Source organism: Nicotiana attenuata, unplaced genomic scaffold, assembly GCF_001879085.1.
Source record: "Nicotiana attenuata strain UT unplaced genomic scaffold, NIATTr2, whole genome shotgun sequence".
NCBI lineage: Eukaryota > Viridiplantae > Streptophyta > Magnoliopsida > Solanales > Solanaceae > Nicotiana > Nicotiana attenuata.
In genome coordinates this window covers 94138-108805 of record NW_017671262.1, presented here as the reverse complement: position 1 = coordinate 108805, position 14668 = coordinate 94138, and the positions used below count along the sequence as shown (strand labels likewise).

The window sequence follows — 14668 nt, the reverse complement described above, 5'->3', positions numbered from 1 at the left end:
GGGTTTTGGTAGGGCGTCGTCCATAGATGATTTGTGTATTGTATTGTGCCCCCTTATGGTAGTTACTGGTCGATATATTTGCATGCCATTTTATTTATGGTTTATGTTTAGATAATTATTTATGTGATTTCTGCTGGAGTTACTAATGCTCTTTTGTTTTTTATTTTTTTTTTTTGTTTTCCTTTTCCTTTTCCTGAGCCGAGGGTCGATTGGAAACAGCCTCTCTGCCCTTTCGGGTAGGGGTAAGGCCTGTATACGTATTACCCTCCCCAGACCCCACCTTGTGGGACTATACTGGGTAGTTGTTGTAGTAGTATCTAAGTCGATGTGTACTAGATCATGTCGCAGACCCTTTATGGTTGAAATATTTGGGTTTCAATCAATAAAAGTATCCAACTGCCTGAATATTGAAGTGCGTTGCATTGGTACAGGCAGCTACCTCAGAAGCTAATTGTGACAAGCTAGTAAACTGCACACTGATAAGAAAAACTAGAGGAAAAGAAAGAAATAACAGTGTTTTGTAAGGTGAAATTGTGCCACATCTTAACTGCCATTTTTCAAACTTTCGGATGTTATACAGAATGTTGCATGAGAACAGTAATCTTGTAAATCCTAAACCTCCACAATGTACAGGGAGCAAATGACTAAGACTTGTCTTTGGGAATCTGGGCATCTTTTCTGCAGAAGTAATATCATCACGGCCAGCACCATGGACGGTATGATGTGAACTATCCCGAGATAGTTCCACAACAAGCCACGAGGATAGTATCGCCTTTCACGAGAACTGGATAGTTTTCCAGTTCAGGCATCAGCCTAGTGACAGCATGGGAAAGATTCATAAGACCGCCAACATGTGGACCTCGAATTCCCCGGTAATTATCAAATCTGTAACAAATCAGCTAGGAGTTACCAGCTTAAGTATAATATAGACAACTGGAACAAAAAAATTAGGAAACATGCGCCTCCAGCTTTCGTTTTTAAGTACTTGGAACATGAACTCCAGTGCAAATATTGTAATAGGTGTCGCTTCTTTAATCTATACATAAGCAAACAAGTTTTAGCAAGAAGTTTCAAGATAACAGAAAAAAGAGTCCAACAATTCTTACCAGGAACTGAGGTGCTTTTGATTCACCGAGCTGGCAGCACAAAAAGTTTGCTGGACTGCCACAAGACTCGCATGAAACCAAATTTTCTTTCAGCCTGATCAAATGATGTTCCAGTTAGTTCTGATGGGTAAGGAAGCTTAGCAGACCTGTCGACCTTGAGATCAATAATATCCACAACACAGGTCCCTAACTCCTCCAGGTCCCTTTGATACCACTTGCCACTGACTTGACATACCTTTCCTCTCCCTATCTCTTCTGCTTTGTCATTTACAAGCACAACGTACTGGCCTGCCATACACTTGGCCGTTTCAGTTGAAGCTACAGATACAGCGGCTGAGTTTTCTGTAAAACAAGTGCTCGGAGCCGGGCCAGTTACCCTCTGCACATTTTCTCTAGCAGCAGAGAGGTTACCGACATCCTCGACAGGACTGCCAGGTGAGTCACAGGGAGGTAGTACGAGGGACCCACCATGTTTGTCAAGATTATCCCCTTCAGACAGCGTACGACCATCCTTAGCAGCACGAGCTATCCTCGCTTTCCGATTATTTAGCCTGTAGGTATTCAAAATAGAAATGATTCTCCAGCGTGAGGACAAGACAAGAAACATAACTCATTAAATCAGATTGAGACCTATTTGTAAATTGTAATTCTTTTCTTTTCTTTTCTCTCAGGAATAAGTGAATTATTTGTGCATTATCTCAATAGATTGCACACTTATTAGCTAGAGAATACATGAAGCAAAACAAAGTTGCATTTTGATACACCAGTAGAACTCTGTTGGACCCTCAGATAACTGTGGGAGCAACACATCAAACCCTCAGACCTTTTTGTTGACTAAGCACGCCATTGGAACAGGTACCTATCTTTCACAAGGTAATAGGATGTGTTCCCTGGGCAACAGTAACTTGGGTAGTCATGGATGCTGGCCCTCAATAGTGGGAAGGCAGTGCAAAGAGGTGTGAAAAGAAAAAACCGTCTAGGTACTTCACGATAAACATACCCCCACCATTCTGACAATGAAATAGTTTAAGATAAATTATTCAAAGGTGCTAACAAAAAACATAGGGGTATCAGCATTACCAATTCTTGAGCTGTGACTTTGTAACCTCTGAACCCTGGAAACAAAGCAGGAACTTGTTAGGGAGGATTTTAATTAATTGATGAAAGAGCAGAAAAAAGACGTGAGGCTTGCAACATACATGAACACTTAATTCTTTAGCCCAAAATTCTAGTGACGCTTTATTTCGCTGCATATCAGGTTCGTCCATAAGGGCCTTCTCCATAAGTGATATCTGTTTTTCGTTCATTATAGTTCGCTTCCGTTTCCTTTGTTGCTTCTCTTCATGCTGTGAAGCTTCAGCCACTTCATCCTCTCTACCATCTCCAGGACCATTGCAATTTATTTTCTCAACTTTCCCAACTTGATCTGTTGGGTGCCTACTTCGTGAGGAGCTGGAATCGGAGCCACTAGTTTCCACATTCTGAGTATCTTTCTCAATATCCTTCATCTCTATATCTGTAGCAATAAATTTATCTTGTTCTGTCATTTCGGCTTTCATCCCAGCCTCACCTGATTGACCTTTGCCATTGACCCTGGAATAGAGCTGGTTCAGTCTGTTGTTAAGATCCATGGCTACTTCCCTGAGTTGAGGGGGCAAGCATGCCTCCAGGTTCTGAGCCTCCTAGAGAAAATGAAAATATTAATGCTCCCTCCTAAATAAAATGAGTTTAAGCCGATTAAAGAATGAAAACAAAAAACACTAGAATAAATTGGTATAAATAAACTTCAAGCCATCACTATGTCCAGTTTTAAAGTACTCTAGTCATTTTAGTCACTTGACCGAACTATATTTATTTCTGCTAACAAGGTGGTCACATTTGGCAAGAGTAATCATGGGTGGTTCACAAGAAATTCAATTTCATTATTTTCTCCCTAAAGAGATTTCCAGATTATAGGAGATATGCATACATAACTTCTTTCTCTTCTTTAGAAAGTATAATTTATGTGCATGTGATCAATACCACCAACAGTAGACACAACCACTACGCTTCCCTATGGCCAACTGCTCTCCTGCTCTCAGCAAAACTTAGCATACGACCATTTTCCATAGAATAAACACCACTGCTGCCCTCCCCTCGCCCCAACTTCTCTTCTCTCGCTCAGCATGTGTCAAGTTCCTATTTTGTCACAATGTTACTATATGAGAAACTATGTCTCCAAGTTGACTAGGGACACGATCCTCTATGAATAAAAAAAGATCACAGATTTAAAATCTCCAACTTGGAGCTCTCTAAGAATTCTGCCAAATAAAGTTGCAAACAAGAAATAGTCAGGATCTCATGTTGTCGTTATTCTCCCTACATAATCAAAACCAGCAAACTTTCAAGTATAAAGAGTAAAGAGCAGCAAAGGTTTCCTGGAACTAATTAAAGAAGTGAAACTGTATCCTCGAACCGCAATTTACTTGTGTTAAATCCTAGACACACTTTATAAGAAGTTAAACAGTGCCCTCGAACCGAATTTTACTTTGTTAGGTCCTTGAAATGTTAGTCCTAGCAATTTTGTCACAAGATGGGGCCAGGTGCACATCATGTCACGAAACGAACTACCTTTGTAAAGCCTAATCCCCCAACCTATTGATTATTTGTATATAACACTGTTTTTCATGAATTATTTAGTTATCATATAATTTAATATAAAAGAATACTACTCTGTTGATCCTACTTTGCCCAGCCATATCTTCAGCACTAATTGTCTTCTTCCTTCTCCACCCCCTTCCCCTCCCTGCCCATGTTGTGCCCCTTATCCATTCCAACCAGGAAGATAGGAAACAGACACATCAATGAAAGTTACCACCGAGCCCCCAAATCACACCTACCTAAGCAAAAAGGAAAAACAAAATGATAAACAATTGACCAAACTCCACCACATCTCATCTCTAAAAGTGCAAGTCAGCATCATCATTCCCCTGTAGCCTTTCAAGAAGCAGCACCATAGTCCATACGCCTATTCTTCATTCAACCACTCCTTTTGTTAGAAATCCTAATCGTGCCCTTTAGATTTTCAAAATGAATTGTCCAAAGGTTTCCCTGTACCCTTGGCTTTTTAATCTTTATACTCTGTGCAGGTCTTTATTTTGCTTTACTGATTTCATTTGCTTTAATTGATTTAATCTATTATATATAACCAAAGCCTCACTCTGATTATGTTGTGAGGCTGACCGAATCCATCCACAAACCAAGAAATGAAACATCGTTCATTGCACACGGCCTTCCCTATGTATACATCAGTTCCTTTCTTTTGAAAAATAGAAAAAAGTCCCCCTAAGTACTTCACTTAGCCTTTCTATAGTCTTTCTTCCATTCTTCCCTCAAAGAGCGCTCTTTCATCCATGCGCGTGGTTCTTACTTTCATTTCCCCGCTCGTTATTTAGAACGAAATTGGTGAAATGACAAAATCCATAAAGAATATTCAACATGCTCCGGAAGGAATTCCAGGAGGGCCTTACGGTTATCCTTGTACTTTGTTTGTTGCACATAGCCTAATGTACACTTGCCCCTTTTTTCTTTCTTTTGATTGGGCAAGTGTACATTAGGCCCTCCTGGAAGTTTGATGGGGCAAGTGTACATTATGCTACCGAAAGACTAAATATATATTTGTCTTTTCTTAGATCATGAAGTTTCTTTTTTTAATCGGTTTTTCTTGAATGGTTAAGTTGGGCAGCTGGCTGTCATAGACGTTAAGGAAAGAATAAGGAAGAAAACAGTTGTGGGCAACATATGGGGGGCTGAATGGGAGGTAGAGGTGGCTGTAAGGAGGCTATGTAGGCACCAGCCCAGGTTGGTGGTGTTAGAGGCTGCCTGGAAGTTGGGGACGGCAATGAAGGCAGTCAGGAAAATGAGGAGGAACAGTCCCTTCTTTTGGTTTAAATTAAGAGGAAGAGCATACTGGATTATTATTTAGTTACCTGATGCATGCCGCTCTCTAGTGAAAGTACTGATCAGATTTTGCACTTCTTAACTGAGGACTTAATGTGACATTTGCTCAATTTCAAAAGGAGTTTCACATTTGTTACGAAGAATAGATAATTAATTCAGCAAGAAATACAGCTCGCGGGTAAAAGTCATTGGATTACAACAACTGAAAATCCAAATACACCTAACAATCTTCTCCGAGATTGAGTTTCCACAGCTTCTCCAACAACAATGATTCCTCAAACATGCTTCCCTAAATGTTATCCTCAAACATGCTTCCCTAAATGTTATCCAGCAGCATAGTTCACTAACACATTGAATTGGGACAAAATGACAATATCAACAAACTACTAAGAAGGAATAGTGAATGTTCCATGGCGCAAGGGTCCAATAAATAAATAATGCACTGTATATAACTAAGGGAAAAGAAGGATGTATCCAAAGAAGAAAACAAAGTAGAGATCAGAGGATTTACTTGAACTCGATTTTCTCCGCGTGCACGGGGAGTAATCAGAGATTCTAACTGAGTGATGAACACCCTTCAGAAAAAAAAAAGTGACAATATTAGTATTAATTTATAGTAGAAAAGATAATTGTTCTAATTGAGTTTCTTGCATAACCTTTTTACAAGATGCAGAGCTTTCTATAGAGGATGATGTCATTTTTTTTTTCCTGATAAGCAAGATGTTGTCTTTAAGTCTAATGGATCAAGCAACACAGGGTACCATCATGAGCATGATTTTGCAGTTACAGAACACGACCACCGTAAAGCAAATCATATAAGATGCATACTTTACGGTTCCAATGTGAGAATAAGAAAGATGCCAGATTATTAGTCACCTTAAAAGCTGCACGTCCTCCTCATTCAGAAAGGCAGGTATCAGAGACTCTGCATGACTTAACAGGGAACCTGCAAGGCACAAGTCAATGATAAAGCACATTGCTTAAAACTGGATGACACTCTACATATTAAAGATGCTTACCAAGGTTTCGGCTAACAGTGGCTGCTTTCTGAGAATCAGAAATGGATTTAAACCCTTCTGGGGTTTCGGAAACTTTTTTTCTCAAACACTGAACAAATTTATTAAGAAAAAGATCCTTCTCCTCTGCAATCAAAACTAGCATGATTTAGCAATAACCAGGCACCAATACTACGCATCAGGACAGTCAAGAAGGTTTTATACCTTTGCATATATCAGGAACAAAACAATGGAGATTTGCTAATACTTTGACCAACAATGATGTTCTCTGATGTGGATAAGACAGTCGAGGCACATGGGAAGGAACAAAAGTTGGCTCTATACTCATTGCATTTGACTGATCAGAAAATGGAAATAAATCCAATACCCATCCAGCTGCTGCAAAAGGATCATATTCCAAAGTAGCATCTTCTTCACGTATTGGAAGGTCAGATGAGCACCAACTAGACACAAACTCTCCATGCGCGACCGAAAAGATTTCGGTCAAAACTTCAGTCTGAAGGAATGTATAACAAGGTAAACATGAAAAAAGGATCTCTTGGTAGATGAAAGAACAGGCATGAACATGGTGCAGAATTACCCAAAATAGTACTCCCTCCGTTTTAGTTCATGTGTCTTACTTTCCTTTTTAGTCTGTTTCAAAACGAATGCCTCTCTCTATATTTAGTAACTTTTTAGCTTCAACTTTCCACATGGCATATTTAAGGGGGCAAGATTCAAGGACGTTTTGGTACATTACACACATCTTTAGTTTAAGACCACAAGATTTAAAAGTCTTCCTTACTTTCTTAAACTCCGTGCCCAGTCAAACTAAAATACATAAATTGAAATGGAGGGAGTAATATTGTTACAGGAAAATCCTTTAGCAGCTATTATAGGAAAAAATATCTTCTTACAAAGTGAGTGGTGATAAATGACCGAAAATTTGAGTCGTCTGAGAAGATGTCAGCTAGCCGCATTGCATTGAGTTGTAACTGTCCTTTCGGATAAATTTTGTCAGATGGAGCAACAGATTGTTGGAAACCCGTTCCAAACATTTTCTTCAGCAAATTAAGAACCTAAACCAACAAAATTGCATCATACAAACTGTCTGCTTCAATAAACTTATTTCCAACTAGAAAGATAAGTAGCAGCATACAAAGCATGCAGTTCGAGACATACTACATCTCAACAAGCATCCCGCACGCAGTAACATACAGTATCTGAATGAATAACTTATCTGAACCATTTAAAGCAGCTACTTTTGTTTCTGGTGGCAACTGTTCAACTTTCGGATGATGCCCATAAGTTGTCTTTGCATCACAAAGAGGGGCAATACCCGCCTCATGCCATGTTTTTTCAATGAGTGATTCCTTTATCCTATCTATAAATACCCCTTCTTATACAATACCATCTCCGATCAGTTATCTACTGTGTAACATGGAATTAAGCATCTCTAGATGAAAAGGGACAGTAAAAATCTCCCCCCCCCCTATGCTGGGTTTTATTTAAGATAGAGTTTTGAACCGGACCATACCTCAAAAGGAGTTTTGAACTCAATAGCTGTGGATGTGACCAGGAGGTCACGGGTTCGAGCCGTGGAAACAGCCTCTTGCAGAAATGTAGGCTAAGGCTGCGTACGATAGACCCTTGTGGTCCGGCCCTTCCCAGGATCCTGCGTATAGCGGGAGCTTAGTGCACCGGGCTGCCCTTTGGTAAGACTGCATATGATAGACCCTTGTGGTACGGACCTTCCCCGGACCCCGCGCATAGTGGGAGCTTAGTGCACCGGGCTGCCCCTTTTTTTTTAAGTGCACATGATTCATCAACAAACAACCAACCCGTGTATAATCAGAAATCTCAATTTTCAAGTATCCTGGAGTTTCGATGCCTTAGGTCACCTCATCACATTAAAACGGATTCAAAACTTGATAGTTACAGTGAAGCTCCAAAGGGGCTTTCTTTTATTGTTAATGTCCTTGGTCTATTCAGTCTTGCACAGATTAAGGTTAACTAACTTAAAAAAATGGTATTATCAAAATGAATAGGGAATGCATTAGTAGTGCCCATGCCAACAAGATAAAGTGTAAATGAATAAAGTTGAGCTTCTATAGGAATATCACTTAATGTGGTTTATTGTCTACTTTTGGTGCCTGCATGTAGGATACAAAATTAATTGAACTCTCACATCTTGGTCTTTACCCGTGGATAGCCGAAAGAACATAACAAGTCAGTGCGATGAGTTTTGATTAAGGAAAAGAAGATAAATCTGACTTTTTAAAATAAAATAAGAACACTTTGTTATTAACGGCCACGCAGAAGCCTGAAGATCCACTGTCATACCAATAGTGAATCATCAACGAGACCACGAGAGAACTTGCGCTGTCTATCACTAAGCTATTCGCCTCCTGAATTAGCAACTTTAAAAGAGACAAGAAAAACACAATTAGTGTCCAGGGACAGACCTCGAGAGCAATAGACTTTGCTAAATCAAGGCTTGCAGGGGTACTGGCAACCTCATCCAGGTAGGACAGACTCTCTGCTTCACAGAGATTCAACAACTGCAGAAAATATTGCTTTAAATTAATTCCCACAAGAATTGCTTTTACCAACTGTTTTCAGCAAATTTACTAATTTTACAAGGCCTCAAGTAATAAGAATAGCCAAAGACCCCACTGATCAGTTGGACTTACAATAGACAATACTTTAGATTTCAGTCTTGACACAGCAGCAATAATTGAGGAGGATAACGTAACTAAGGGAGATACATCTAAGTGCATCACAGCTTGTGCCAACAAAAGAACTCCGCCTTTGCTGCTCAACTCCTGACATAGATTTAAGAACAACAAATTCATGAAGAAGAAAACGCACAAAGTTGAGTTTAAGAAAAGTTTTCAAATCTCATCACATAGAACAGTTAAAAACACATTGAAGATGTCAAATGCTTGCAAGAATTATGAAAAAGATCCACTTCAAAAAAGAATTATGAAAAAGATCATCACAATAAATGCTCAGAAAATCAGTTATCAACAGCTACTACTACTACACCTCAATCAGTTTTATATGCTGGTAAAATAGGTTCATAGTTCTATGAATGCAAAAATGGAACGGACACATGCTCGGACAACTTAAGTGAAATAACACAGCAAGCACAAAATTAAAAAGTTGTAGTATGAGCTGGGACCATGCAGCTTTGCCAGGTTCAGAAAGACAGCAAGAGAAAGTTGAAGATAGGTAATCGAGTACTCTCTTGAACTTGCAGAAGTTAAATTTGGTCAAACTAATTTTGTTTATAGATCATATTATTCTCGTGAGATAAGAAATTTGATTCTGTAATCCACTTAATACCATAAAGCATGTAAAGGGAACAAGAATGCGAGTAAGGAAAGCAGGGTTCACCTAATAATTAAAAAAACAGGTTAATTTGTGCGTCATATTTGGTTCCATCAGACAATTGTAGACTCACCCTACTGAAGCTAAACCTGCTAAAAAATGTTCTTTATCCAACTCTCCAGCAGTTATTTTCGTTTCAGGTGCTATAACTAATATAATTCTAGGGAAAAACCTTATTCTTAACAAGACGCTCCCGAAATGATTTTTGCTGGCATAGTGACTGAAGAAACTGCAGAGAAGCCTCACACTGCTGGCAGAGATGGTTTAAAGTTTCTTCAGCTTTAAGACCATATTCTTGCTGGGAATGAGCATGATCAGCTGATAAATTCCTCCGCAGAATTTTAATATCAGCAGTAACAGCAGCAAAGGCAGTATCTATGAGTACATCTACCTGCCAAAGAATGTGGATGATCCTAAGCCCAAGAACAATCTCTCAAATACAAAAGTAATGCATACAAGTACTACATTATCTTTTTAATTCCTACATGAAGGTCCTGTATTGTTCATACACAGAATGTTACCTTGTAATATGCAAGCAAAACTTGAGCAAGCTCATGCCATTGTGAAGATATACAGACAGTCAATAAGTAGAGACTGGAAGCAACCAGAGTAGAATGCAAAAGGCCCATATCATTTGAAACCTGAAAATTTGAGATACCGATAAATAATCCTCAGCATAGTTAAAATAGAAACATAAAGATAAAAAATCCAGGTGAGGGGAAAAACAACCTTACTGTAAGTACAGAGAATAACAAGAGAATAGAAAACGAGATCGAGCAGCTGTTCTGATACTTTCACATCATCAAGCAATATCTGGAACAAGTACATCAAGATTTCAGCGTGATCTTGTTCTATGTCACAAGATATAATAACAAATGTTCATGATCTACTCGCCTTTTGACAAAAATGCAGAAAATTGGAAATTTACATGTATATGTGCACTTATAACTATCTGGGACGGAAGATTGTAAGGCCATATATCCTATAGATATTTTAAGTTATCTTTCTTAATTAGTATATAGCTGTAGAATGTCAAAAGTACAACCTTTGAGAAGAGAAATAAATTGACAGGTCACAAGATCAGCAACCCAAATAAGACAATTACACTCAGAAGAGCAACATATAACAAAAATATTCATGAGAACTTTGAAACCTAGCTCAATATATGCTCTTCATCCCAAGTAGAATATGAGTTCGAAATACAAGGCTTGAAGTATCTAGTTTTGGTATAACTCCGGACATCGATTCCTTAAATTTACGTGAAATAGATTTTACATATTTAAAACCCACATTGTTCAATATATTTGCAAATGTAAGAGATAATTGTAGTCAAAGAAAAACGGTCCAACTGCCAAACTAGTAATAGTGTCATAAAAATGAGCCACATAGACTACTAATTGTTTATGATTTCTTTTGTATTAGCCTGCTAAAACCTTTCCTGTTTTTTTTTCTCCTTTCATTATCCCAATACATTAATATTATAGAGAAATACAAAACTCCATTTGGCACACAAATAGAACAGGAGAAGCAGAAATGGAATGAAAACAACCGCTAAATCGGCTCTTGTACTAGCTACCAGTTGTGTAAACAAAATAAGAAATGTCCTTGACCACATAAATAAACCAACAAATAAGGTGCCAACCTGCTCTATTTTTGGATTGCGTGATGCTAGATCACTCAAGGAGTGCAACAGTTGAAACCCAGATAGCAAGTATTTGAGTAAGCCTGCATTGGCTTCTGATGCCAAAATCACCGCAATAAGGTGCAAAGCAAGATGTCTTGCAAGTTTTTCCACGTCAATCTACAAACTTAAGAATGTCTTAGAACGCCTAAAAGACTACAAAACATAATTTAACCATAATGGAATAATAAAGAAGATCACATGGTGCCATGGCCATTAAGAGTTCCAACCTGTATGTTTAACCCATTATCAGGTATGTGTTGAAGGATATTGTTTTCAGCTTCTCTTATAAGCCTGCTCAGCTCTTGAGAGCTGAGACCATGTAAACTTTTCACAGCTGAAATCAGGTCAAGTGCCTATAATCAAAAGAATTTTATGAGTTAAACATGCGCAATGGAGCACAGCGTAACTGTTGACAAGCAGTCATATGGCAATGCCAAACTAGTTGATTGGCTTCGTGAATCCTCCATATCCATTCCAATGTATCCGTGCTCATTCCATTCCCATCCATATTCTATCTTACTTCTACTCATCCAAAACCCCTTACACATTAAAGACACTGTCCATGCCAGAGTACAGCATTAATCTGATAGCGCACAGCATATACTTGCATCAGCAGCTCAAACATTTATTTGTCAGCTGCCTAAGCCTAGCTCGAACACTAGGTGACTTCTCCTTATCTGCCAAAGCCACAGCCTTAGTGGGCAGAGTTACCTGGTACCTGTACTGGTAGGAGGTAGTAGGGTATCCGAACGAACCGTCAAGGCACGCGCAAGCTGGCCCAACACCACAATTATCAATAAACATGTATTTCTTGTTAGATTCAATGTTGTTGGATACAATACAACTATGTTTACTATTTCCAGTACACAACAAATGTTCCCTTTTATGTGACACCGTGAGATTGATAATTTCAAAATAGTATACACAAACGAAAAGAACAAAACATACATACAGGATAATAGCTGTTCCTTTTGGGTTTTGTTTTAATAACTGTAGTGTTTGGACCAGCTTGCGCGCACCTTGACTAATTCCACGGATACTTGCTATCTCAAACCAACACAGGTACCGGGTAATACTGTCCACCAAGGCTGTTCCTTTTCGGTTATTTCCTTCTTCTTTTTTCTTTTTTTGCTATTAAATTTGTTTCCCATTCTCCTCTTTAATAAGTAATTATCACGCATGCATACGCCTTATGGACCAATATTATTGCCCCTTAAAAAGAGACCAGAAATTAGCTGCTACTGCATCAGAAAATGAATCAAACAGTTAATCTTGTTAACTTACAGGGTGGATGGGTCTTGCAACTGGGTCAGTGCTGCATGATGCTCCTTCTTCTTTCATACTAAGAAATCTGCACCAAATTCAAGAAAGCAGAATGCTCCAACCCAACTGATGACGTGTACCCAATAAAACATATAAGGGTTAAAATTCTTTGGCAAAAATCTAAGATAAGACCAATATATGTAGCAAATCAGAGAAGATTAAAGAATCCCCCAATGCCTAACAAGTTTAAATTTTTTAATTCACAAAAAAAAAAAAAAAAAAAAGAAACACACTTAAAATCAGAAAGGTTAAAAAGATGAAGCTACGAGACCTGAGCTTCGCGAATTGCAAAATGAGAGAGCTAGTTGGGGAAGAGAGAATGGGACGGAGCAAGAAAATAGAGCGAACAGTAATGAGACTTACTTCTTGTATTAATTTCTCGTGCTCTTCGATTATATAAACACTCCCAGTTGACTATTAAGTCCTAATATTCCTTCAAGGGAAGTTTTATTTCTTTTTCTTTATATATAATGGTCTTTTTTAAATAAAGTAATAAAGTTTTACTTATGCTTGGGTATGAAATGTTCATATACAAGCAGTATATTAAAAAATAATATATATAATATTAGCTTTTTAAAGTTTACTTCAGATTATCATATATTCTTCCTGTTCTAATTAACATAACGTTTATTTTATTTCAAAATATTACATATTTTTATTTTTATATAATTTTCAATATTTCAGTTTGTTAAATTATTCATATTCTAACTTTGATACTGTATACGGATAAAATCGGGCCCATCCAATTTTACTGATTAACCGAGACCAGGGGGATGGATCAAGGATCGACCACATAGCATATCAGACCGAGATACAAGGATAAGGTACCGAGTTCGGGATTCGAAATACCTGTCGAGATCGAGACCGGTAATGATCGAGATCGAATGGGATAGACATCGAGCAAGACCGAAGATAGCGTAATAACAAAAAGGCGAGATATACGTGACTGGTAGAGGATCATGGCGGAAATCTCGGAACATATCAAATCAAGGGCGGTTGTTTAGCTAATCATGAGATTTTCTTCTGTAATTAGAATTAAACCGTAAATAGGATTCCTCCACTATATAAAGAGGATCTTAAATATTGTGTAATCATCTTACATTTACGCACATCAAAGTAATATATCAAATTTTTATCTCTTGCAAGCTCTATTGTCCAGTTCGTACTTTCAATAGTTTGTTCAGTTGGTTCGAGGATAATTAGCTCGAGGGCCATAATTGTTCATCACATTGGTTTGCTTTATTTTACTGTAATTTATGTCATTAATTCTTATATTTATCATTTTGTGCCAAGTGAAATCACATATCCTTAAAATCACTTATAAGTTTAATTGCTATCCGATTTTAAGGGTAAACAGCTTGGCGCCCACCGTGGGGCTAAGGATAATAGTGATTGCCTGGTACAATTTTCAATACACACGCTATTTTACACTTCTTCTTTGAAGTGTCTTTGATTCCAGAATCAACATGTCATACTCTCAAATAGCACCTACACACACGGACAATGGTCTCGGTCTCCATGGCGAGAATGATAACATAGCCGCCCCAGGAAACAGAGTACCTCCAGGTCAGCCCCGATGGTGCTCCGACTGTGGAGCAAATCAACTTAGCTCCTATATTGCCATTAATGGGAATTTGTGCGTCGACCCTGAAAATAGCGTCCGCAGAAGTGCTCGAATGACATATCAGAACGCCCAGGATGGTGAAGAAGGTGGTATTAGCCTTCAAATGATATTTGAAATGTTGCAGACCTAACAAGTTGCAACAGCACAGCTCCAAAATCAGAATCGTGCACCAAGCAGGATCGAGATCGAGCCATCACAAGAAATTGTTCATAGAGCCGAGTCAGTGAAAAAAAGGTCGAATGGAGGAGAACCGGAGACCAATCCTGCTATCGTAAAGATGCTCGAGGAACTAACAAAGCGGATCCAGACAAGGGAAAAGAAGATCGAGGAAAACGATAAGAAAGTGGAAACTTATAATTCCACGGTCGACCAAATCCCCAGGGCACCACTAGTATTAAAAGGACTTGATTCCAAAAAGTTTATCCAAAAACCTTTCGCCCCGAGTGCGGCTCTGAAGCCAATCCCCAAGAAGTTCTGTATACCCGAGATCCCAAAATATAACGGGACAACAGATCCAAATGAGCACGTCACCTCGTACACGTGCGCCATTAAGGGAAATAACTTGGAAGACAACGAGATCGAGTCCGTGTTGCTGAAGAAGTTA

The 14668-nt window shown here is 38.6% G+C and overlaps 1 protein-coding gene across 4 annotated transcripts; it reads right to left on the bottom strand.

The window, feature by feature from the left end:
- Positions 1-470: 470 nt before the first annotated feature.
- Positions 471-12861, bottom strand: LOC109207133 (nodulin homeobox). Of its 4 annotated transcripts, none has more exons than XM_019370014.1 (18): positions 12804-12861; positions 12402-12506; positions 11345-11470; positions 11076-11234; positions 10163-10246; positions 9955-10074; positions 9606-9824; positions 8734-8865; positions 8506-8601; positions 6958-7119; positions 6266-6557; positions 6065-6187; positions 5922-5991; positions 5557-5620; positions 2306-2788; positions 2187-2221; positions 1107-1657; positions 471-885 (listed from the first exon to the last, which is right to left on the bottom strand). In XM_019370014.1, the coding sequence occupies exons 2-17, from the start codon at positions 12456-12458 to the stop codon at positions 1129-1131; spliced, it is 2751 nt and encodes a 916-aa protein (XP_019225559.1). In that variant the 5' UTR covers positions 12459-12506; positions 12804-12861; the 3' UTR covers positions 471-885; positions 1107-1128. The 4 variants fall into 4 exon arrangements, with proteins under 4 accessions (XP_019225559.1, XP_019225558.1, XP_019225560.1 ...); XM_019370013.1 differs by lacking the exon at positions 12804-12861 and adding an exon at positions 12712-12801; XM_019370015.1 differs by lacking the exon at positions 12804-12861 and adding an exon at positions 12712-12793 and having other exon boundaries at positions 12402-12468.
- Between the last annotated feature and the right edge of the window lie 1807 nt (positions 12862-14668).